This window comes from Leopardus geoffroyi, chromosome B2 (assembly GCF_018350155.1).
Source record: "Leopardus geoffroyi isolate Oge1 chromosome B2, O.geoffroyi_Oge1_pat1.0, whole genome shotgun sequence".
In the NCBI taxonomy this organism is placed as follows: Eukaryota; Metazoa; Chordata; class Mammalia; order Carnivora; family Felidae; genus Leopardus; species Leopardus geoffroyi.
In genome coordinates, this window is record NC_059332.1 from 136,097,949 (window position 1) to 136,123,890 (window position 25,942).

The 25,942-nt window shown below is 45.5% G+C and overlaps 1 protein-coding gene across 4 annotated transcripts in view; it reads left to right on the forward strand.

The window, feature by feature from the left end:
• MTHFD1L (methylenetetrahydrofolate dehydrogenase (NADP+ dependent) 1 like) overlaps positions 1-25,942 on the forward strand; it is a 188,006-nt gene that overhangs the window by 56,600 nt on the left and 105,464 nt on the right. For 3 of the 4 annotated variants that reach the window (XR_006717646.1, XM_045500021.1, XM_045500022.1), the window contains exons 15-20: positions 768-842; positions 1,461-1,563; positions 4,231-4,307; positions 8,771-8,911; positions 12,540-12,608; positions 19,582-19,693. Coding sequence is in view for 3 of the 4 variants with exons in the window: in XM_045500021.1 (XP_045355977.1) it covers positions 768-842; positions 1,461-1,563; positions 4,231-4,307; positions 8,771-8,911; positions 12,540-12,608; positions 19,582-19,693 (577 nt within the window). In the remaining variant the exon portion in view is untranslated. Of the gene's footprint in view, positions 1-767; positions 843-1,460; positions 1,564-4,230; positions 4,308-7,743; positions 7,888-8,770; positions 8,912-12,539; positions 12,609-19,581; positions 19,694-25,942 lie in introns of those variants that run through there. The other variant, XM_045500024.1, reaches the window with a different exon arrangement.

Consider the following 25,942-nt stretch of genomic DNA (forward strand, 5'->3'; position numbering starts at 1 on the left):
ACTGAAATTGTATTAACAATTTTGTGAGTTCTATATATCCTTATTTCTTGGGGAGAGGATCCCTACTTGGGTCAGATTCTCAAATGAGTTTATGACCACTGCCAAGCCGTTGGGTGAATTATGTTAGTTGTAATTTTAAGGCAAATATTCTTTGAGATGGGACTTCAGTTTTGAAGGTAATCGGTAGACCAGTTCTCTTCCTTCTGTCCAAAGGTCCAATCTCCAGTCTGTACTAAGGGGATTGGAAAGATAGCTTTTTGGCTGTAATGTTACATGCAGCCATTCTAGATGTACTGTGAATGAGATTAGACCTCCTTGTCGGAGTTCAAGTGCATGCAGCTGAGGTAAACACACACCTGACAGCGATAGAGCACTAGATGCTACTTCCTCATGGGCGTGGACCGTGGATAAACGTGGGACTTTCTGGCACGTTTACAAGGATCCTGACTTCCTCCCAATTAAAGTAACTCCCTTGTGCGTTTTTGAAGCCAAGTACAGATAAATATTAATTTGCTGTTTGTAAGGCTGTAGAGATCAAGAAATATGCAACATTTTTGCAATGTGCATGATTTCAGATCTCGTCAGATTTATTGAAATGATAGAAGTTAAGGCTACATTGTTTATATCGGCCAAGAATTTTAATAGGGTCTCTAATCTAAACAATTTGGTTATAAATGTAATGAGCTTTGTCATATCCTGTGAATTATCCAAGTTCCTAGCTGGCCCTTAAACTTTTGTGGGGCTTTATTTTTGTTTTGTGTTTTTAGGCGCTGTATAATCGACTCGTTCCTTTAGTGAATGGTGTTCGAGAGTTTTCAAGCATTCAACTTGCTCGGCTGAAAGTAAGTTTCCAGTTGGTGGCTCTTCAACAAGAAAATGTCCTAGAAACAAATCAGAAAAATTGTCCAAGCCAGCAATCTTGAACTTGATTTCGGTTTTCGGACACTCTTTGGGGCGTTAAACTCTAGAGACAGAACAATATTAACAGAGAGAGAATAGAAGGAGAAGCCTGAGACACGGCTACACCAAAGGGCAAGCGGACAGATTAGTTCCCCTTTGAATGTCTCTGTTCCTTCGGCCGCAAACCGGGAGGACTGCTTTGTAGGTGTGGAGCACCGTAGTCAACTGACAGATCAAATTTCCAGGAGTCCTTCTCTTATATTCTTGGATTTCTAGGAAATAAGTTCTGGCTTCTGTAAATAATAATCGATTTTAAAAATTCACCCCCTTGGGGTGCCTGGGTGACTCCGTCGGTTAAGCATCCGACTTCGGCTCAGGTCATGATCTCGCAGTGAGTTCAAGCCCCACGTCAGGCTCTGTGCTGACAGCTCCCTTGAGATCACGACCTGAGCTGAAATCTAGAGTTGGACACTGAATTGACTGAGCCACCCAGGTGCCCCTACATTTTGCCTTCTATTCCTTCCAAAATTGATCACGTTGTTTTTCGTCTTCATCATTAGAAACTGGGAATAAATAAGACTGATCCAAGTACGCTGACGGAGGAGGAAATAAGTAAATTCGCCCGTCTCAACATCGAGCCCTCCACCATCACGTGGCAGAGAGGTTCGTGCCGGTTGTGGGGTCGGGGATGAGGTCTGCTCCAGCTGAAGCTCGTAACCCGCTTCCACGAGCACCTGGTTTCATTTCCTCCCCTTGTCCTCCCAGCTCGTGTTCTGGGATCCCTCTGTTTGTCCCAAGCCCTGTTATTTCCCCATCCTCACCCGCGCCTTCTGTTCGGGAGGAAACGTCATGCTCCTTCGTGACTGGCTCTACCCCATCCACTCCCCCTAACACATGTCCAAGGAAAATTTCCTCGTTTTTCTCCTCTGTGGTAGTACCGGGTGATGATCCCCAAGGTGTCTCAGAAGGGTGAGTTGGTCCGTATTCCCGGTCCTTCTGTGTGTTCTTCTCAGACCTGCCCACTCACTTTCCTCATTTCTTCCCGCTTCTGGAACATTTTTATCAGATGCCTGATTGATTGCAAGCGCCTTTTAATAAACGTTCTTGTGGCAGCTTCTTTCTCCCAGTTCAGTAGGCTCATGGTGTAGAGATGTTCTGTCCCTTCCTGACTCACAAGCCCCCGTGGTGTGTGATAAAATCCTGTGTGCGGTACAATTGCCATCACACCGCTTGGCCTGAAGCACTATCACAGTGTGGCCCCATACGCTTTTGCTCCCTGTCTGCTTTCGAGACAGCCTCTTCCTTCTGCCTGTCCTTAGCCGGCCATCCCCACCCCATCTCCTTGCCTAGACCCTTCCAGACACAGCCCAGGTCCGTCCCTTCCCAAAGCTTCTCTTCTGGGAATCCATTCAGCCAGTTCATTAACAGTTTAGTGTTTTCCCACAAACCGTGAGGTAGAGAGAAAAAGACCAGAAACTGAGTCTTGGCTTCACCATTTATGAGCCGTGCAACTGGGCCAAAACCGAGAGTCAGACACTTAACCACCTGAGCCACCGAGGTGCCCCCTCCCACCAGCTTCATTTATATCATAAGTAGCATGTTCCATTCAGTTAGCTCTTTGTTGTAATGGTAATTTTAAATGGACCTAGGATATTCCTTTGTAGATGAACCATAATTTATTATTTAACAGACCAACAGCAGTTTTAATAATGGATATGAATATCAACATTTTATTGGGAAGCCTGCTAACTTTTTTTTTAATAATGGAAGTGACAACTTTAAAAAATTATTCCAGATAAATACTAGAATTATATTATTGTTCCTGGCACTAAAGTGAAGAAAATATTATTGATATAGGTAAGCCACTTGGGTTGAAGGAGTTTAGAACGACATTTGCTGAGTAGTCTGACTCTTAGTCTCATGAATTAATATAAAAAAAATGGAACTCTTTATCAAATGACTTGAGGACATTTTACATAGCGTTTTGTTTTGTTTTGTTTTGTTTTTTTATAAGGCAATATAGGATTTGACCTAGAAGTAGCACAACCCTGGTGATGAGCTTAGGTCCTCATATGATTTGAGAACTACAGAGGGACACTCAGGGACCACACGGGGCTGAACACTCTTTGTAGACTATATGAACGTCGCGGATTTCATGGCCAGCCCTTCCCTTTGCGCTCAGTATAAGAAGTGTAAGTGGTAGGTCTTTGATCCTGTGCCTCACATCAGAGGCTTATAGGCCTCATTGCCTGGCAACAGGACGGGGCCAGAGCCAACAGACTATTCCAGAAACAATGAACATCAACAGAAGAAGCAGTAAGCATCGAGTCACTTTGTGGTTGGTTCGTCCATCTCCTGACCATTAGACCAAGGTCCTGCACGCCTCAGTTATCCTCAGCGAAGCAACATCAGCTTGTTGGTTCCCGGCGCTGTCCCAACAGCCTCGCAGGGAATCATGACAGTTGTTCTGCCGAAGGCAAAATAGTGGCCCTGCGCCTTGTACCGCCCAGAACGGGAGCCAACTGTTGGTGGTGCTAGAATTATATTATAAGTAAGTTAGGCACCCTCTGGGTGTTCTTCAAGACCTACTACGGTAGTGCTAAAGGGACCCTTCGGACCCGCACTCGCTCGTACCCTCCTCTTCTCCCCTGTGCCCGTAAAAGCCCCCGATCCCCTGATCAGAGATTGATGTCTTGTTCATCTTTGCATCCCGGGATGGCACCTAGCACAAAATTGGCCGAGTAAATATTCCTGGAGTGAATAAATGGGTTTCTCATTCCACCTTTAGTTCTGTATTATTTAGAGGCCAGGAATCCTCAGGATTCCTTTCTGGCCTCTGTCTCGTGTGTCGGTATTTAATCTTCACGTTTCTTAACGTGCTGCAGTGCGTGTGGGTGCGCAAATGTGTGTTCAGGTCCCTGCTTCGGGTTCGGTTGCTTGTATCCCTAGGAGTGCAGTTGCTGGGTCACAGGGTGGGTCAGCGCTTAACCCTTTCAGAGACTTCATTGGCCGCTTCTGGTGATGCCGGTTTCGGTGTAAAATGTGACCACTTCAGAAATGCTTTTCCTTTACTGGCTGGTCAAAAATGGGCACCCCACCCTCACCAACCCCCTGACACACTCTATCACGTCATCTCTGTTTTCTTCTGAGGGCGCTTATCACCGGCCGGTATTTTCTGGTTTACCCGATCCTTCCCTGTGTCTACCCACCGGGAGGTCAAGCTGTCTCTTGCTCCCCGCTGCTCCCTTGGCACTCACAATGGCTCCAGACACACACACGGGGCAGCCAGTCCCCCCTTGTTGATTGAATGTGCTTTTTTTTCTTTTTCAGTATTGGACACAAATGACCGATTTCTACGAAAAATGACGATTGGGCAGGCGCCCACAGAGAAGGGGTATTCCCGGCAGGTACGTGGCGTTTCTCCGTGGGACCGGCTCTGTTCTTCCTACGTTGGTTTACACTCACCCAGAAGCTGGTTCTCTGCTTTTCTCTTCTCGGTCCGCCGCCTGCTGTGGCCTGGGGGGTTCTCATCCTTTCAAGGCGTTGCTTCCTCAGCAGGACCCGGAGAGAATCAGGAGATGGAAGGGCCCCCGGTATTTTCTTACCAGCCTTTTCCTGTGTCATTGTAGTTGTTTGTCATCCTGGGAAGAGCCACTCAGGGTGTCCCTTGAAAATAAGTTTTTACATATTTTGCGGCAAATCTGCCAAGTTAATGCTACATCCACATAACAACTGACGAAAAGAAAATCCCAAACACATGACTCAAGTTTCGGAAACCAAAGGATAAACCCCTCGTTATTTGGTTTCATAGCCTGAAGTGTTTCTAAGGACAGTGTCTTACTGCCCAAGTGCAGAAGGTGTTGAAGGTGAATTACGATGTTTATCTTCATTTTATTAGATCTCCAGTGTGGAGAGGGATGCTTGGGGAACATGAAATCGTTCTGCAATTTCTCAGGCCCAGCAAGCCTTTTTCGTTTTTTGTGTGGGGTTTTGTTTTTTTACGTATAATAAACTTTATATTTTAAGATGGTGTTAGATTTATGGCCTTTACATTGTCAGATTTTTATTAGGGAAAAAATAATCACTTTTACTACAGTATTCAGTTGTCATACTTAATAGTCTTTCGGACCTTTTGAAATATTTTGAATTAAATAGCTAATATGCAGATTGAATCAAGACCGGCTAAGCCCATGCACCTTCCCCCCTCCACCCCCCAGACTCTTCTGCATCCTGGAACTCACACACACGAACCAGTTTCCAACATGCTAGAAAACCAGAACCAGTGCCATATAATTTCAGGAAGCTTCTGAAAGTTAGGAAGACATTCTTTCATTCATGTTCATGTATGTATATACACACAAAGAACGGAAGCTAGCAAGATTACACCGACCTCTGACATGAATTACTTCTGTAAAGAGGGTTGGGAATGAGGGGCGCAGTAAGGAAGTCCTCTCACGTTTCCTCTGTGTACTTCTGTACTGTAACCAGTACTGGAGAGATGGGAGGTTAACCACGGCTGTGGTTTGAACGCCTTGTATCTTTAGCTCGTTACACACGTTTACGCATCTATCTGGTTTGCAAATGGAAAAAGCAGGCATATAATGTCCAGTGACTTGCTCAAGGTTATATCTCATTGCTTTACGCATACATATTTTTAAATCAAAAGGGATTACATTTAAGAGCTTTAACTGGGTTTTTTTAAGCCATAAGTTTCTATTGATATATTTTTATGTTAATAAAGGTAGATCTATATTATCATTTTGGAATGGCTGTGTAATATCGCACCTTGTGGACGTAGTGTAATCAGTTCAGCCAGTTCCCTGCTAATGGCCACCTAGGGTGTTTACGTAGGGCCGCGTAGGGTGTCGGGCTGTCATAAGCTGTAGGAACATACACACATATTTGTGTGCCTTGTCTGATGACGTCCTTAGGACAGACTCCCAGATCTGTAATTGGAGAGTCAAAGAAGAAACAGATTTCCCATGATGATACACATTTCTATCCACGTTACCTTCCGGAAAAGCTGTGTTGATTCAACTACTTCCAATATTGCATATTGTTCTTTGTTTGAATTTGTGAAAAACAATAAAAATCTCTTCATATAATTTTGAAATACTTTCTTTGCAAAACGGAAATGAGCATAGGTACTACATTCAGCCGATACAATGAATAAGAATAGTATTTAAGTTGGGGTGTCTAGGTGGCTCAGGCAGTTAAGCGTTGCACTTTGGCCCAGGTCATGATCTCACAGTTGGTGAGTTTGAGACCCGCATCAGGCTGTGCCCAGCACAGAGACTGCTTGGGATTCTCTCTCTTCTCTCTCTCTCTCTCTCTCTCTCTCGCCCTCCCCTGCTTGTGCTTTTACTCTCTCTCTCAAAATAAATAAGCTTTGCTTTTTTTTTTTTTTAACATTTATTTATTTATTTATTTATTTATTTATTTATTTATTTATTTTTGAGACAGAGAGAGAGCATGAGCATAAACTTTCTTTTAAAAAAGTATTTATTTTTTGTATTTATTTAAAATTTTTTTAATGTTTCTTTATTTTTGAGAGAAAGGGAGACAGCGAGCTGGGAGGGGGAGAGAAAGAGGAAGACACAGAATCCGAAGCGGGCTCCAGGCTCTGAGCTGTCAGCACAGAGCCCGACACGGGGCTGGAACCCACGAACCATGAGATCGTGACCTGAGCCAAAGTTGGTTGCTTCACTGACTGAGCTACCAACTCGTCTCAAAAAAAGAATATTTAAATTGACCCAATTCCAGTGGCTGAATTTTGAGGAGGAAGGCATGTTCTTTGTTTCTCTTTTAGTTCGTTTTTAATGTTATTCAAGGCGCAAAACTTTGAACTTACAATGATTACAAACGAAGAGCTTATATGTTATAAATTCTACTTATTATTACATAGTTAATATTACAAGACTATCTCTAGTCTTAAGTTTTATAAAGAAACCCTCAAAATTTTCAGGCGTGTTTTATATGCACTGTTTATAATGGAATGGTGGTATAGAGAATCCTAAGTATGATACAGTGAAAAGTCACTGATTGGGTTGGGTTATATTGGATTATATATAGTTTGGATTGGGTTATATTGAAAATGTGATAATTGGGGCGCCTGGGTGGCTCAGTCGGTTGGGCGTCCGACTTCGGCTCAGGTCATGATCTCACGGTCCGTGAGTTCGAGCCCCGCGTCGGGCTCTCTGCTGACAGCTCAGAGGCTGCAGCCTGTTTCCGATTCTGTGTCTCCCTCTCTCTCTGACCCTCCCCTGTTCATGCTCTGTCTCTCTCTGTCTCAAAAATAGATAAACATTAAAAAAAAAAAAGCGATAATTGAACATATTTGTGTTTGACTTTCAGGTACTATTTTTTCAGTACCTCAGTGACTAGTGAAATCTCAACCTGGAAGTATCCAGAAAGCTCCTTATTTCTCTTCATTTCCTTTCTTGTCAGTGAAGGAAATGGACAATAACATGTCTCATAGGGTGACCCTGCCAGGGCACAGCCATTTTCTCCTTGTATAAACTTGAATTTGTCTGGCTCACATGGCCTCTCAGGAAGAAGAGAATTCAGGCGGAGTCTAATGAAGTCATTTTTGTCCAGTAGGTTGGACTATAAAGAGGAGGAAGGCACGTTCCTTGTTTCTCTTTTAGTTCCTGTTGGCCTATGTCCAGCCTGGAGTGAGATCCAGAAGAGGGACTTGGAAAGCCCAAGAACATTTCACAGAAACTAGCTGCTGTCCAGCGTTCTTTGCTGGGTCCTTCAAGGTCTGATGTGGCCAAGCCCTTGTGGGCAGCTGAAAATTGATTGTGTCACCTTTTGACTTGGTGTTCGTACTGCTGTGTGAAGCTCTCACTCTGGAAAACTGGCCTCAGAACCATCTTGCGCTGTCTGCCCCTCAGCTCTTTGCTGGACAAATGCCACCCCCTTGACACACCAATGAATGACAGTGGAGGCGGTCGGCAGGTATTTATTTAGCAAATATGTATTGACTGCCCACTGGGTTTCACACCCAGTCCTCCATGCTGCAGACCCAGGAGTAAAGCCTCCCCAGCGTTCTTGCCTTCATGGCACTACTTCCCGAAGTGGAGAGACAGCCATCAGACAGGCAGTCACGTTAATCATTGATTACAAATCTGAGACATGCTACAAAAGCAGACCACATGGTGCCATGGGTGGGAACAGCAGGGGCCTAGCCAGGCTGAGTCCTACTCAGCAGAACAAATCAAAGAACAGTTGTGGCCACAGTAGGGAGCCCACCCTAGGGAGCACCAAGCACAAGACTGTACATGTTTCTAGACACTCCAATTACTTGTGAATGGAAGATGGGCCCATTGAGGATAGACGCCCAGGAAGATGGGCCCATTGAGGATAGACCCCCAGGAAGATGGGCCCATGGAGGATAGACCCCCAGGAAGATGGGCCCATTGAGGATAGACCCCCAGGAAGATGGGCCCATTGAGGATAGACCCCCAGAAATATTGGCCCATTGAGGATAGACCCCTAGGAAGATGGGCCCAGTGAGGATAGACCCCCAGGAAGATAGGCCCATTGAGGATAGACCCCCAGGAAGATGGGCCCATTGAGGATAGACCCCCCAGGAAGATGGTCCCATTGAAGATAGACCCCCAGAAAGATTGGCCCATTGAGGATAGACCCCCAGGGAGATGGGCCCATTGAAGATAGACCCCCAGGAAGATGGGCCCATGGAGGATAGATCCCCAGAAAGATGGGCCCATGGAGGATAGACCCCCAGGAAGATGGGCCCATTGAGGATAGACCCCCAGCCTGCCGGAGCCTACTTACTGAAATATGGCTCCTTGTACAAATGGCCATCCAGATGACATGGTCAGTGAGCAGTACTTCTGCTTTTCAGGCACAATTTGACATCGCAGTGGCCAGCGAGATCATGGCAGTGCTGGCCTTGACCGACAGCCTCACGGACATGAAGGAACGGCTGGGAAGAATGGTGGTGGCCAGTGACAAAAATGGGCAACCCGTGACAGCAGAAGATTTGGTGAGTATGTCCGTCTCAGGAACTCAGGAGAGCTCGCCGTGTCCCTGTGGTAGATTCAGGAGAATGTGGGTTTTCTTCTTACCAGCGTGTGTCAAGGAAATTCAGATGATTTCTGCAGACACATTTGTCCCTCACCAGCCTGTTTGTCATGCGGCAATGTGTTTGTACCTCTCTGCAGCCAAAGCACATGAAATTTATCTCCTAAGCTTTTCCTGATAGTTGCCTGTCCTGATCTCTGCTCCCTGGCTGGGGTGGGGCGGCCTCCTGTTAGCTCTCGGCTTTTTTACAAAGGGTGATCTGTGCCAGCTTTAAATCGAGGACAAATCACCTTTCAAAAGACTAAGAAGTAAGCGGCTCCCCCTTCACAAAAGGGAAGCCAGGGATGCCTGGGTGGCTCAGTCAGTTAAGCATCCAGCTCTTGATGGCATCTCAGGTCACGATCACACGGTCATGAGATCGAGCCCTGCCTCGGGCTCCACGTGCTGAGCGTGAAGCGTGCTTGGGATTCTTTCTCTGACCCTCCCCCGCTCGTTCTTTCTCTCTCTCAAAATAAATAAACATTTAAGAAACCAAAAAAGAAAGGTGAAGTGAAAATTGGCCCTGGCTTCTTAACCCTGTGCCTTACATTTGGGCGTCACATCATAACACCGGATCTTGCCTTAATCAGTCTTCCCCATCTCGCTCCCTTTTGAGTTCAGTGATGCTCTTTGAGCTTTCGTGGTGTCCTGGCCCATCACTGTCTCTTGCTGGGCTTCCTCCAATTTGGCGTGCTCATCTCTCTTCCTCTTCGGAATGACCACCTTTTCTGTGAACTTAAACCCCATTGGTGGCATAGCTGTTTCATGTGCTTGGACCTGTTTCGAAGTGCATAGGGTATGACACAGGCGTTTGGAAAGCCGTTCCACACTCCAAACTTCAGCTGACTTTCCCACATCCGGGTCACATACCATGATGGCAGCTGGATGCTCCCTGGCAGTTGGAAACCAGTTGTGGGAGGAAAAAGGCAAATTAGTATTTTATTAATTCCAGGGGCTTAGGATGTAATTGGAATCCTTTGCCAAAAGTTACTTTTTGGCTGCTTCTGAGAACCTGACTGACTCATCACATAGGTCTTGTCAATCAAATATTAAATATGTCAATTAAATTAAATGTGTTTTTATCAGCAATCCCTGGGATGCTTAGAATAAAGCTTAATGAGAAAACCCAAATCCAGATTGCTGTAAAGGTGTTGTATTTTTGAAACTGAGCCTGGGTGGCTCAGTCGGCCAAGCATCCAACTGTTGATTTTGGCTCAAGTCATGATCTCGTGTGAGATTGAGCCCCTTATCAGGCTTTGTGCTGTCAGCGTGAAGCCTGCTTGAGATTCTCTCTCTCTCTCTCTCTCTCTCTCTCTCTCTCTCTCTCCCTCTCTCCTGTCTCTCTCTCTCTTCTGTCTCTCTCTCTCTCTGTTCCCCTCCCACTTGTTTTTTTTTAATTATCAATATCTTGTAAACTGTGTAAGCTAAACATATTATGGTTTCTGTATCAATATATTTCTTTGTTCTTAATATTGGGTATTAATAAATACGTATCAAGAATAGTTTGGAACTTAATCTGGAAATATTGTTTCCCTAGATTTATTTTGTGTGTGTGTGATACAAGTCTCAGATGTGGAAATAAACCCAAAGTTGGCTCTTTGGGGTCATCTTTTGCCTTCCTTGCTCATAAAAAGCACCTATTTCTTCCAATTGTGTTTCATCAACCTGGAACTACCGATAGTTAGTCTTTCATAAAAAATTAAGGAAGGATTTTTAGAGCATCTATCTTTTCATTTCACTATTTTATAGCTTTTTTTTAAACACATTTTTTTAACGTTTATTCATTTTTGAGAGACAGAGACAGAGCACGAGCGGGGGGAGGGGCACAGAGAGAGAGAGAGGGGGAGACACAGGATCCGAAGCAGGCTCCAGGCTGAGCTGTCAGCACAGAGCCCGATGCAGGGCTCGAACTCACGAACCGAGAGATCATGACCTGAGCCCAAGTTGGACGCCTAACTGAGTGAGCCACCCAGGCACCCCTGTTTTATAACTTTTTATATACTTTGCTCTTGGTCAAAAGGATTTATGTATTGCCATGAGAATTGGAATAAATGGCTTCTGGAAGTTTCTCATAAGACGATCGCTTCTGCCGTCCTCTGGAGGAATGTGTCCACACTCTGTCCCCCTGGACTCAGCAAACGGACCAGAGTGGCCATGACCACACCAGAGCTGCTCTCTTTGCTTGGGCTCGATGACAGTCAGTGTGTTGGGCGCAACAAGATAAGAGGCATCGCCGACGCGGAGGGAGAATGTAATTGACTCACGTATTTTGAATTTTTTTTTTTTTTCAACGTTTATTTATTTTTGGGACAGAGAGAGACAGAGCATGAACGGGGGAGGGGCAGAGAGAGAGGGAGACACAGAATCGGAAACAGGCTCCAGGCTCCGAGCCATCAGCCCAGAGCCCGACGCGGGGCTCGAACTCACGGACCGCGAGATCGTGACCTGGCTGAAGTCGGACGCTTAACCGACTGCGCCACCCAGGCGCCCCTTGACTCACATATTTTGAAAAGAGGAAGATCGGCTAGATTCTGCCACCTGATGCATTGAGATATGTCTCGTGGCATTTTTATCTTTCACGGGCGACATTGCCGTGTGTTTACTCCTGTCGTAGCCTTACAATCACGGACGAGTGTTTTGAAGGCATCTGCCCAGTGTCTGTAGAAGAGGTAGAAGGGTTTTGTTTTGTTTTGTTTTGTTTTGTTTTGTTTTGTTTTGTTTTGTTTTGTTTCTCTAAAGCTCCCTCTGTGGCCTTCTTTGGCACACTTTTCCGGTTGTTCTCACATTTCTTCCCTCTTTCTCCCTCCTCCCGCCTTTTCCAGGAATGGGGAAGGGGATACAGTAGGGGCCTCACCCAGAGCTTTGTAGGACTGGGAGGGGGCAGTAGCCACATTTTATACACAGGCGGCATCGACTCTGTTCCGGGCAGACAGGCAGCATGAGAGATGGAAAAGGAGAAGCCTTCCAAATGTAGTTTTCTGAGTGCCTCTGGCTCTGCGGGATGAAACACTGGGAAACCGAGTGTTCGTTGGTTGCTTTGAGAAAAATGGGTGCTTTAGGACATTCCCCTTTATCCTTCTCCATTCCCACTCAGTAAATAGCCTTATTGTCATACTTTATCTGATTTCTTCAGGCAAGAGTATAATCTCTGATAATGAAAAAATAATGTGTGTAATTGCCAGAAGACACTTTTAGGCAGACTGAAAGATCTGCTGTATGACAAGCCTCTTAAATACCATCAAGGAAGGTGTTTGTGTGTGTGTGTGTGTGTGTGTGTGTGTGTGTGTGTGTGTGTGTGTGTGTGTTTTAAAAAAGCAGGGACTGCTACTTCTCCATCACTTCACATCTCAGAATGGTTGACATGCATTCAGGTGGGGGAGAGAAGGATACGGCCGCCGGAACCATGGTACCCGTAGCTCCGAGCTGAGAGCAGCCTGTGGGAATGCCCACCTCCGAGGCGGGCTGATGAGAAATGGCCATGAGATTCACCTTTGCACGGATGATCTTTTGTCAGTCACTTAAAGCAGGTTTTTTTTTCCTCTCTCCTTTAGGGGGTCACAGGCGCATTGACAGTTTTGATGAAAGATGCAATAAAACCAAATCTGATGCAGACCCTAGAAGTAAGTGATTTTCTTTTTATAGAAATTGTTGACAGCGTTTGCATTCATCGGATCGCTTGTGCACCCCCACACAGCGTGAGCGTTTCCAGCCAACGTGAGCCTGCAGGGAGCATCCGAAAAAGTCCTTGGTCCTCCAAAAAAAAAAAAACAAACTTAAAAGTGTATTTACAGATTCTTTCCTTAGGTAATGCAGTACTAATTGAGTGGAGTGGAGACTTTAAAACGCCATATCTAACACCTCAGTAAGTTATGTAGCCACGTTTACGTGATGTTTTCTGTTTTGCCTTTTTTGGACTTAGCTTTTCATAATCCATTAGGTTTGGGGTTTGGAGGGGTTTCCCCCCCAAGCAAAACACGCAGCGTATGCCAAGAAATGCTCCCCAGGCAAGCTTTTATAAGATTTGCCCTGCCCTTGTCTTCATCGAACTTAAATTTTCTCATCAAAATACCCGTATTTCAGTCTGGTTTTCTGGTCACTCAAGGGAGGCGGAGGCAACCAGAAGAGAAGGAAGGGGCAAGACAAACAATATCCACCCATTTATTCGTTCATTCAGCTGATAGAACGCTCGGTTTGAGCGTACCCTCTGCCGTTCGCTAACCGTGACCTTGGCCACGCCTCTGTTCTCTCCCGTGTGAAGGGATGATGGTACCGAAGACTACCTTAACGGGGTCATTATGAAGGTTCGGTATTCACCTAACACGCGACACAGGCAGGCCTTGGAGCAGTGGCTCAGGACAACAAAGTCCCTGCCCTCTCGGAGCTTGTGCTTTAGTGGGGGAGACAGATGGCAGAGAAGCGTGTCGATATGTAGCATGTCAACTGCCGGCAAAGACTGAAGAAGAAAAGTCAGAGAGGGGTTGAGGGAGCAGAGAGCGATGTGGTGTGTGTGTGTGTGTGTGTGTGTGTGTGTGTGTGTGTGTGTCTGGCTGGTGTCTGGTGACCAGAGATGGGAGCAAGGCAAGAGACCGAGCTGTGTGTGAGGAGCAGCTTTGCGGGCGGAGGGTGACAGTTAGTGCAAAGCCTTTGGGCAGGAACGTGCTGTGCAGTCGGAGGGGCGCCCGCCGAGAGCAGGAATCCAGACGCAGGACACCAGGACGGAAATGGTGGAACCAGACCGAGCTGGAAGGTGCGCAGTTGAGGGCGCGGGGAGGGGAGAGCGCGAGCACCTTTCCGTGGGGTCTCTGCCTCCCGCAGCGTGAGCTCCATGCGACCCAAGTGTTTGTTTCTCTGTCCCCGTCTATGTGTGTGGCCTCTTCGCGAGGTCTGACGCAGGTAATGTTTCTTCCTTCTGGAACACTTGGTTCTTCTGACTTCTGTGGTGCCTTGTGTCCCTGGACCTCCTGCTGGCCTCCCCTCCATTCCCTTTGCTGGCCTGTCCTCAGCTCAGCTTCTGAATGTTGGCGAGTGTGAGCCCTCCCTTCCCCCACCATCAGCCACATGATGACCCCCCAGACTCTCGTTCAGAATCTCCTGACCTCAGAATTTCAGAGTCGTAGGTGTGCCTGCCAAGAGCCATTGCGTATCAAACTTAGTTATAAAATAGGGTCTTTGAGTTTCAGCCTGGCCATGGTTCCAGCCAAAGTCCTAGGAATCATCCTGGAGCCTGTCTCCATCCCTGCAGAGGCTTCTTCCGTGTGTGTGCCCGGCCTCCAGGGTACCCTCCTGCCCAGCTAGCCTCACTGCCTCCGCTCTCCCTTCCAGAATGCTTTCTCTGCTCCGTCACCCGAGAGCTCGGAAACTGAATCAGGCTCTGTTGCTCTCCTGCCTAGAGCCTTGGGTGGTTTACTCTGGTCCTCCCTCTGGCTGGGAACCTCGCAGGGTCTCACCCTTGCCTGCCTCGTTCCCCGTCCTCCCTCTCCCTGCCCGGGACACCCCTTGCAGACATCCGATTTCCCGTGTCTGGTTCCCTCCTGTACTTTAGGATTCGTGTCCTTTATTCTTTTTTTTTTCTTTCCAAGATTTTATTTTAATTCAACTTAGTTAACATACAATGTAGTCTCGGATTCAGGAGTAGAATACAGTGATTCATCTCTTACACCCAGCGCTCATCCCAAAGAGTGCCCTTCTTAATGCCCGTCACCCATTTAGCGCTTGCCCCCTCCCACCTCGCATCCAGCACCCCTCAGTTTGTTCTCTGTATTTAAGAGTCTCTTCTGGTTTGCCTCCCTCCCTCTCTGTTTTTATCTCTTTTTTTCCCCCTTCCCCTACGTTCTCTGTCATGTTTCTTAAATTCCACATAGGAGTGAAATCATCAGCATCCTGGAGAGGCCTTCTCGGGACACTGTGTCCAACCCAGCCCCAGTCCCTGTGTCCTGTCACTGTCCTGTCATTCTCTGCATGTCAGGGAGTATCAGCGTAAGAGTCCCTACTTTGTTCATCCACCAGGATGAGAGCAGGACCTCTTCCACGTGGTTCGCCAGCGGATTGTGGCTCCTAGAAAGTGCCTTGCATGGGGGCGCCTGGGTGGCTCAGTCGGTTGAGCATCCGACTTCGGCTCAGGTCACGATCTCGCGGTCCGCGAGTTTGAGCCCCGCGTCAGGCTCTGGGCTGATGGCTCAGAGCCTGGAGCCTGTTTCCGATTCTGTGTCTCCCTCTCTCTCTGCCCCTCCCCCGTTCATGCTGTGCCTCTCTCCGTCTCAAAAATAAATAAACGTTTAAAAAAAAATTAAAAAAAAAAAAAAGTGCCTCGCATGTATTAGGCGCTCGGCAAACATTTGTTGAATAATTAAATGACTACTTACTAACTTTTACTACGTCGCTCCTAAAAATACAGATTTGTTTAATAAACAACTGAGTGAATAAGAAAAAAGCTTAGAGACGTGACCCTGCTTCTTCATAATACTTCCCCCTCAAAAATGAACATACTGTTATCATCATTATTTGGGATAATCAGATTATTGTTTTAAATAATTATCTTTCTCGAATTAAAAATTACCTGCACTTTGTAAGATAATAACCCATTCTAAAAGTCTAGTTTCCATTAGGGAAGGAGTCAGTGGGCCGGGCTGCTCCCAGATGATTCTTGTACTCACATTTTGTGTCCATTTTTCACTTAAGACCAGGCCATTTGTCATTACATTAACAGACAATGGGCATCGTTTAAAAAAATAACAAAACAGCATTCAGTTAAAATACCTGCATTTATGAACTCTGCTACGTGGGTCCTAACCATTCCCAATGAACCTGGCTAACGAGTGGCACTAGGAATGTAAGTCAGCCTGTAACGTAAAAACCATTGTTCAGTATATAGATGGTGCTTTGATCAGGTTTGAATACCCTTGACTGTTGGTCCCCTAGTAGGTTATCAAGGGTTACCTTACTACTGGTTGCCAGGAGACCCGTAGTTCTCTGTCCTGGCTGCACGTTAGAATCTCCTGGAAAGATTTAGAGATACTAATGCTAGGCTCCACCCAGACCAAGTGAATCAGAATGTCAGGGAGGTAGCGCCTGGGTATCCCAGGTGATTCTCATGTATGGCCAGAATAAGAACTTCCCTGCGGAATACTTTAAGAAGACAGAGAAATGGAAATGTCTTAACGTTTTAACCCTGGGTGAGCCATATATGTATCCATATGCTGTCCAATATGGTAGCCTTTGGCCACATGTGTTTATTTTTATCTCAGTTACTTTAAATTGAATACAATTTCAAATTTGGTTCCGCAGTCGTATGAGCTACCTTTCTATTTATATAGTTATTTTTTAAAAATTGGGGGGGCACCTGGGTGACTCAGTTGGTTAAGCATCTGGCTTCGGCTCAGGTCGTGATCTCGCAGTTCGTGGGTTCGAGCCCTGCGTCGGGCTCTGTGCTGATGGCTCAGAGCCTGGAGCCTGCTTTGGATTCTGTATCTCCCTTTCTCTCTGCCCCTCCCCTGTTTGTGCTCTGTCTCTCTTTCTTAAAAAATAAATACTAAACATTAAAAAAAAAATTAAAGAGATTTTTTGCTAGCTACATTTTAAGTGCCCTGTAACCACATGTGGACAGTGGCTATTATGTTGGATGGCGCGGATACAGAATATTTCCAGCATAGCAGAAAGCTCTTTTTCCTTTCTTTTTTCAAGGCACACTGCTGTATGCGGCACCTTGTTTGGAAAATATTCAGATTTTGGGGTTTTTTTTGTTTGTTTTGTTTTTAAGTAATCTCTATACTAAACATGGGGGCTTGAACTCACAACCCTGAGGAGGCTCTTTTATACAGAGCTCTCTTAGGGCTCTGGTAAGCAAATGATTAATTGAGGTATTAATCTTGGGACGGGGCGCCTGGGTGGCTCAGTCGGTTAAGCGGCCAACTTCAGTTCAGGTCACGATCTCGTGGTCCGTGAGTTCGAGCCCCGCGTCGGGCTCTGGGCTGATGGCTCAGAGCCTGGAGCCTGCTTCCGATTCTGTGTCTCCCTCTCTCTCTGCCCCTCCCCCGTTCATGCTCTGTCTCTCTCTGTCTCAAAAATAAATAAAACGTTAAAAAAAAAATTTTTTTAAAAAATCTTTGGAAAAATTTGAAAAGTCCATTAAGGAGGATATCCATAGCCTTGTCATCATGAGAAATCCAAGATGGTTTCCTCTGTGTTCTGCATATGAAATCAAGTATTGAACTCATGGTAGGTATTTCTATATCTTTGGACCAGTCACAGAGCTCCTTAGACTAAGTATTTAACTCAGTGTACTGTATCATAGCCACAAATATTAGGTGAGTGTGTGAGCATCTCTGGGTTTGAATGTCTAACAACGATCTATAAAGTTTTCCATTCAGACTCCATGCTATAGGAATTTCAAAACCAAGGCTCTAATGCTGCTTTAGTAATTAACCTGCTGTGTGGCCTTTAGTTTTAAATGAAAACACTGCCGATCGAGTCCTTACAGTGGTTATCTCAGGAATAGTGAAGTGTTTATGCTGATCCAGTCACACCCTGTCACAGCTACCACCACCAGACCAGTGTTTGATCCTTCTCAGACCAGTGGACACACTGAGTGCTGCTGTGTGTAGACAAGTGAAGGCATCTGCCTTCCCAGGGATGGAGCCTGTGACGTCCCCACTACGCTTTCCCTGGCTCTGCTACCTTAACACGGGCAGCCATATTCCAGGACGGCAAGGGGAGATGGTGATGGAGACTTAGTGTTTTCTTCAGAGCATTTAAAAGGTTTATCTGTGGGGCACCTGGGTGGCTCAGTAGGTTAAACATCAGACTTCGGCTCAGGTCATGATCTTGAAGGTCATGGGTTCGAGCCGTGCATCAGGCTCTGTACTAATAGCTCAGAGCCTGGAGCCTGCTTCGGATTCCGTGTCTCCCCCTCTCTCTGCCCCTCCCCCACTCGCGCTCTGTCTCTCCCTCTCAAAAATGAATAAATATTGAAAAAAAATAAAAAATAAATAAAAGGTTCATCTGTACAGAAGTGAGAAATTACAGATAGGTACACAGAGAGATCTGGACACTAAACACACACATAAATATATCTGTCGGCACCTATGTTTGGATTTCAGATTCCCAGCTTTATTTTTACAGACATTTGTATGACCTCACGAGGACCGTGTCATTGTCCCTCTTCAGGACTTTGGGAAGAAAAGTAAATAGAGAACTCACAGAGTGGCTTTGATAAACTCTTCTCTTTTCCATTCTCAGACATGACTTTTCTTTCACTGCCTTTCTTCCTGCTTTTGTTCAGCTTTCTCATCTTTGAAATATGTTCCACCAGCAGCCCATCATGGTTCATGGGAATTTTCCTTGGCTCCCAGCCTCCCACCGCCCCCCCCCCCCGCCCCCCCCACACACACACCACATCACTCCCTGTCTTCCCTCCTGTCAGTAAAGGGGCAGCCTGTATTTTCACAGGTGGGGCCATGGCTTCGTGTATACAGACCCCAGTGGCCCTGGCTGGGCTCGAAATAAAACCTGAGCATTTGATTGCATGTGGATAAATTCCTTTAGATAGGGCTACAGTCTGCTCTCCCTGATGAAGGAAAAGTGTAGAAATGGCATTTAAAGCGAATATATTGACAGATTTTCTTTACCAACTTAAATCTAAAGGTTTTGATAATTCCCTTGTATTGTTGTGGGGTTTTCTTTTGCCTGTTTAGTAAGAATTGCTCTAGCATTTGACCAAGAGGGACAATTTTCTTTGCTTTTATTATCCGAATAGTTACCAGGTTTTTAACGTGGAAGCCAGTTAAATAATGAGAAAGACTTAGGTAGAATTTTTACAAATCAGAAGAGCAAATTCATTGTGTAAATATAAAAATAGGCTCTAATGAACTTCAACGTTACATGGTTGTCCTGCCATTCCACACAACTCCTTAATTGTATTGATTTTTTTTGCTTTCTTTAGATTTTTCTAGAAGTGATTAACTTCTTTTGGAAGGAAAAAATACACCTAATTAAGCCTCCTAGACCATCAGGGTCTAATTCTGTTCCTTTAAAAACTGTAATGCCAAATACCGTGAAGGGAGATAAATAGTTTACTTCACAGTCAGTGAGTCAGCTGAGTGCTTTCTCAAAGTTATAGTAGGAAATAATCAATTCTTACAGCTTTTCTCCTAGTTCAGCATTAAATGTCGGATGACGCTCTTGGAGAATACACCAGGAATTTGGCCCTTTGGGAGAGTCGGGGTGTTTTTATTTTCTTTGAGAGAATTTGGGTTTTTTTAAATTTTTTTCTTAACGTTTATTTATTTTTGAGACAGAGAGAGACAGAACACGAACGGGGGAGGGTCAGAGAGAGAGAGGGAGATACAGAATCCGAAACAGGCTCCAGGCTCTGAGCGGTCAGCACAGAGCCCGACGCGGGGCTCGAACTCATGAACCGCGAGCTCATGACCTGAGCCGAAGTCGGACGCTTAACCGACTGAGCCACCCAGGCACCCTGAGAATTTGTACACTGACTGTGCAGTGTTGATAAAAGCAGAATGGCTTTGGTGACTCACTGCCTTGGTTCATTCCTCCCTTTGTCTTTGGGGGTTTTAATTTGTCCTTCAACTTCCGTAGGGAACACCTGTGTTTGTGCACGCTGGCCCCTTTGCTAACATCGCCCATGGCAACTCTTCAGTGCTGGCTGACAAAATCGCGTTGAAACTGGTTGGTGAAGAAGGATTTGTGGGTAAGTCATTTCTTTTTAAATTTAGTTGTTGTAGAATATGGAAGAGGTCTAAAAGTCGGTGGCAGAAAAACAGCGATACCCACTCTGACCTGAAACATATTCTCTCAGACCCACCTTTCACAGAGGGTCTCAATATTGGAAAAGCCCTGTGGTCTGGTCTATACTAGATGTGGCGATGGAACCGTAGCTTCTCACGTCAAGTTCGTATGGGTTTGAATACGCGGCCTGACACTCGCTGGCAGAGCGATCTGGGACGCATTTTTAGCGACCCTCTGAGCCTCAGTTTTCTCATCTGTAAAGCGGTGATTGCAACATGGTTTCAAACCTCATAGAGTTATGAGAACCAAGTGAGATGATTGATCCATTCAGCAAATATTTATCGCGAACCTGGCATGTGCAGGGCGTGCCACTCGGAGCCTGGAAACACATGATGAGCGAAACAGACCCGGCCCGGCCTTCGTGGAGCGTAGGTACGGAGTTGTCATCCTGTGTGTGAGTAACAGAAGTACTCACCAAACGTCCGCCGTCATTAGCAGTAGAAATCAGTTTGCTCTTCCTCAAATCGGAGGATTAGTTTGTGTCTGACGGAGGGGAGACTGCCGCCCATGGACTTGGAAGATTTCACTGGTAGGACTTCACACTCTCTGCTGCTGCCAAGCTCCCCTTGGCGGTGTCTGCTTCTCTTTGGTTTCCATTGGCCGTTCCAGACAGAAAGGGGGGGCGACTGCCGTAGAATGGGCTCTGGCACTGCTGCCCCGATGCCCCCCGCGAGGTTACGGCAACAAAAGACAAACAGTTAACAAGGAGTCTTGGTCTAAGCGCCAGAATCTGGCATCAGACAGACCGCACCGGCAGATCTTCACGCGCCAACGGGTGATTTCCACTCGCCACGTTGGTGCTGGTAATCGTTAAGTCTCACGGTCGCAGCTTTCGCGCTAATCACGAGCCTCCTATCGACCTCAGAGAAGTGAGTTCTTTCACTAGAAAAGGTTCTGAGCCCTGCACTTTTCTGCCCAGCCATTATAAAGTTCATTCAGGGTTGTTGAGACTGTTTTTAAGAACTCCCTGTAGGCATGCAGTCGGGATCAAATGAGAATTTATGTGGTTCATTCCTCCGGGTCTGTACTTGGCTGCTGGGGTACCAAATCCACTATAAGACTGGCTAGACATGCCGTCGAAATGGATTTGCTCGATCGATCACAGCATAATTGCAGAGCTAATGGACAAGGAGTCTGCACAGGGCAGGCACTGAAAAGCGGGGTGCTTCTGTGAAGTGGTGGTCCTGACGCATCCACTCCACAAATAAAAGAGCTTCTAGAAGAAAGCATTCTGTTTTGTGCCAACAGAGCTCTCCGTACCGATCTTTACTTTGTCCTCATTTATTTCTAGAATATGTGTTTCCGTGGCAAAGCATCTTTAAAGGTGTATGCTGAGGGGGCGTGCAAAACATACTAGCTTCCCGTGTGACCTTGGACACACCATTAGCCTCTCTGGGCGTGTCCCTGGGAGACATTCTCACGTGAAAAGTGAGAAACTGGACCGGACGAGGAATTGCGTGTGGATGGGCAGCCGTGACCCTGAGATCGAAGCTGTGGGATCATGACCCTAACTGGTAGTTACCTAACTTCTCCAGGGTTCACCTTCCTCTTTTGATAATAGAATACCTGGCAGTAATTTAATGAGTACTATCAAATGAGGAATTGCTGTGTAAACCATGGAGGACCAGGGAAGTGTCAGTGATTTCGCTGATGATTTCTGTGATCTCTTCTAGTCTTAAGGGGCTGTAAGCGGGGGAGAAGTCAGTGCTGGAAATCTGTCCCCTGCCAGATGGTTTAGGGGACCGGCTCAAGAGTCGGTATCTGGCTCCTTTCAAGTTGGGTCACTTCAGGTAACTTAACCCTTCTTAGCCTCAGTTTCCTTATCTGTAGAATAGGGCTTTATATAAGACTCGCTTCACAGCTTTGAAATCAGGTTTAAGTGAGACTGTGCACGCTAAGCCCTCGCACAGCGCCTGACGTGGGGTGAGACTCAGCAATTCTAAACCACTTATTATTATCATCCTCTCCGTCGCCGATACGTGACTAATAAAGGTTAACTTTCCCTTTTTTTCTTTTGTGTCTTCTTTTCCTTTGGTTAGTGAGTTTATTTTTAACTGTGGGAGAATCCATCTAACATAGAATTGATCGTCTTAGCCATGACCAAGTGTACCAATCAGTAGTCAAATGCTTCCGTGTTATTACAGAACCATCATCACCATCCATCTCAAGGACTCTTCATCTTGCGAAACTGAAATTCTAAATAAAAAATTTTTTAATTCCTCTCATCACTTTCTGCCATAAGAATAGTCTCATTTTAATTTTAAAAAGCGTGTGTGCCGTCTCGCACAAAAATAAGAAAACTCCAACTTTCATTCATATTTAAGCTTCTCCTCTCTCTTACGTTGGACCTGCCTTTGACCGATAACGGGAAGGGAAAGGTGGCTTCTTCTCTGTCCCCCATCATCTTGTCCTTAGTCCCTTAGTCTGCCTCTGGCCCCTCCAAGGTTGAAGCTTTGACATTCAGTGGTACCCATCCGGTCTCTTCCAGCAGAGGACCCACACTCTTGGCAGAAACCCTCCGGGCAATATCCTTTTTAGACAGTCCCGCTGCTAATTCAATACCTGATCTCCAGGCATCATAGACCTTCAACCCGTGTTCTTCCCGTTGGTGGGAGTACAGTTACACGTCTCACTTGAGTCTCTGTTCTTTTGCCAGGGGCTGTTTCCTTTCAGCCTGCACGCTTACTCATCCCCAGTCGACCACTGTGGGTCTCTGCCCCAGTGAGCCTTTCCAGTCCTGCTTCTAAAGCCTCACTCTCTAGATCTGCACCCTTTCCACCGGGGGGTGGGCAGTGGGACTCTGCACACTGATCATTTTCTTTGAAGAAATCCTTTCGTGGCTTCTAACTTTGAAACTTCAAGGGAGCTGTTGGGCTAAAGGATGCAGAATCTGTTTCCAAACAATGTCTTTGCAAATGTTGCTAGGTTTAGTATCAGCCTTTAGTGCGAGAACAACTGACACTGTTTGGGGGCTTCAAACAAAAGGGAAACGAAAAGAGCCCCATTTTAACATCGTCTCAAGGAAGATAAATGCAGGAGACCTAGGTTTATCTGAAGCCTGTGGGAAAATGTACGCCCTTAGAAGAGTCATTGTTTATAGAAGTCTGTCTCTCTTACTGTGTAAGAAGCCCAAACCTAGAAGAAGAAGATTGATAATTTGGATTATATTTAAAAATAAATTGTGGGGGCACCTGGGTGGCTCAGTCAGCTAAGTGTCCAACTTCAGCTCAGGTCATGACGTCACGGTCTGTGAGTTCGAGCCCCACGTCAGGTTCTGTGCTGACAGCTCAGAGCCTGGAGCCTGCTTTGGATTCTGCGTTTCCCTCTCTCTGTACCCCTGTCCCGCTCACTCGTGCATGTGTGCATTCTCTCTCTCTCTCTCTCTCTCTCTGTCTCAAACATAAATAAACATTAAAAAAAATTTTTTTAATAAAAGTAAATTGTGTCTGATAAAAGATAGGGGATTTAAAAAACAAGAGAGCGCGTATGAAAAAACATTTGCAGAGGTAATAGACAAATGACTAACAATTGGAGTATATATAAACCACCAAGGATTATAGATTGATTTTTTTAAAGCAAGTAATCCAGTAGAGAAATGGGCAAAGGGTTTGAAAGGGTAATTCACAGAGAAAGAGCAATCTGACAGAATTTCTGGGTCAGACTGAAAGTGGGCAAATGATCTGGCAATTTCAGTTCTATGTAGAAGTAACTGAAGCTTTATTTAAGTCCTTTGGAATAATTTACTTGAGTACACGTTCATTGAGCTCCTGCTATATGTCAAGTAATATATAGTAGAAGCTTGGAATCAGATATGTAGGACATGTTTCTTGGCCTCCAGTAATTTACAATGTGGTGTGAGAGATAAGCCCGTAAAGAGAATCTCGATAGAAGTACAATACACGTATGAGATTAGGTATCATACTGAGGAATGAAGAACCTTCAGAGATGACGGGCATCTCTTACAATTTTCCCCACACTGCAGGTTTCATGAAGTACGTTTAGTCTAAGATATTTCTGTGTCCCAACACACACAGGAAGGGAATTATTTTGTCTACTCTGCAATAATTATTCCAAGATAATGGAATCAATATTCCATTTAGACTTAAAATCGAGTGAAGTTTATTTGATTACAGTTGGCTCTCGAACAAGTTGGGGGTTAGGGCACCGACCTCCATCCTGCGTAGTTGAAAATCCACATGTAACTTTGGACTCCCCAGAACTTAACTACTAATAGCCTACAGTTGACCAGAACCCAAACACAGTCAACGAACACATATTTTGTGTATTGTATGTATCATACACTGTAACCTTACAGTGGAGCCAGCTAGATAAAATAGTATTAAGAAAATCATAAGGGAGGGGTGCCTGGGTGGCTCAGTTGGTTGGGCGGCCAACTTCGGCTCAGGTCACGATCTTGCAGTCTGTGAGTTCAAGCCCCGCATCAGGCTTTGTGCTGACAGCTCAGAGCCTAGAGCCTGCTTCGGATTCTGTGTTCCCCCCAATCCCTTTCCCTACCCCCCCACCCCTTGCTCTGTCTCACTCTGTCTCTCAAAAACAAATGTTAAAAAAATATATTAGGAAAATCATAAGGGAAAGAAAAGATTTTTATAGTACTGTATCGAAAAGAAAATCTGTATATAAGTGAACCTACCCAGTTCAAACCCACACTTTTCACCAGTCAAATGTAATTGCGCAAATTTCTCAGACTTGATCAGAATAGTCCATGAGAATTTGGGGGACCATGCTGTGGTCCCCGTGATCGCTATCTCTATTTCTCCTTTAGCCAGTAGTCCTCATGGGAGTCCACTTAACCGCCATTCATTGCTATGAAAGCAAACATTTCTTCGGCATCAAACCCTAATCATGGGTTATATTTTTAAAAAGAAGAAGAAAGAAAAAGAAAACAATATTGAGTTTCTAGGCTTTAATAAATTATCTCATTTTTAAACTATTTGTAAGGATTTCAAACTTACACAGGATCCTTGGTTTTTTAAATTTGCTTTCTGTTTTCTTAATTTGGTCTTGATTCCCATTTCGAGTGAATACCTTTCCTTCACTCTGGAATTCAGCATATGCTTGTACGTCTTTATAGCTAGGAGTTCTTAACTGGTGGTTACCAGCCATCCCTCCCATAATTAAATACAGAATTATATACATAAATATATGGTGTGTTTTTTTTTAAGTTTATTTATTTTGAGAGAGAGAGAGAGAGAGAGAGTGGGGGAGGGGTAGAGAGAGAGAATCCCAAGCAGGCTCCACACGGTCAGCGCAGAGCCCAACGCGGGGCTCGATCTCATGAACCTTGAGGTCATGACCCGAGCCGAAGGCAAGAGTTGGCCACTTAACCGACTGAGCCATCCAGGCACCCCTGTATTTTTTTTTTTTTTTCAACAGAAGGGCTTCCTGATTCTCATTACATTTTCAAAGGTGTCCACGACCCAAAAAAGATAAAGACTCAGGGCCTTCTTCTCGTGGCCCAATGGATACCATGCGCCATTTCACCATACTTGCTTAATAATGACCTATACGAAGATTTGGTGGCTTTTGAAGTTCCACCCACATTTGACGTTCAGTGCCCTCTTCCAAAGTGCTGGTCAAGATGTTGCCTAAATTGACTGTGTGTCTCCTTGTCACCTGAACACAAACCCACAGCGGGTTCTCCACACGCCGCCTGGGTACATAAGCACAAGAAGACAGTACAGCAAAAGGGCACGTTAGACCAATGCCCCATTGAATCATCCACTGAGCTTTGCCCTGAACATTTCACGATGAGGACTTAGAGTTCAGAATAAATAACCATGGTCATTCCAAGCCAAACCGACAAAGATTGGGAAACAAGGCCTCATTAATATGTTCGTTACAAACACTGCCATGCTTTGAGCGGGTTCCCGAGCTCCAGACCTGTATCCCAGCCCGGTCGCCATATGCATTCCCTCTGAGGCCTGAGACCATTCGGTGGGGTGGGTGCTGGTATCGTTGTTTTACAGATGACACAACTGAAGCCTAGAGAGATTACAAACTGTGTCCTCTGACATTCACCCAGTCAGTGATGGAGGATACAACCTCAGGGCCCCCCTTGCACCAAAGCCTATGCACATCATCACTTGACTCTGTCTGCAGTGGTTTTCTCATCTCTCTTTACTGAGTTGCA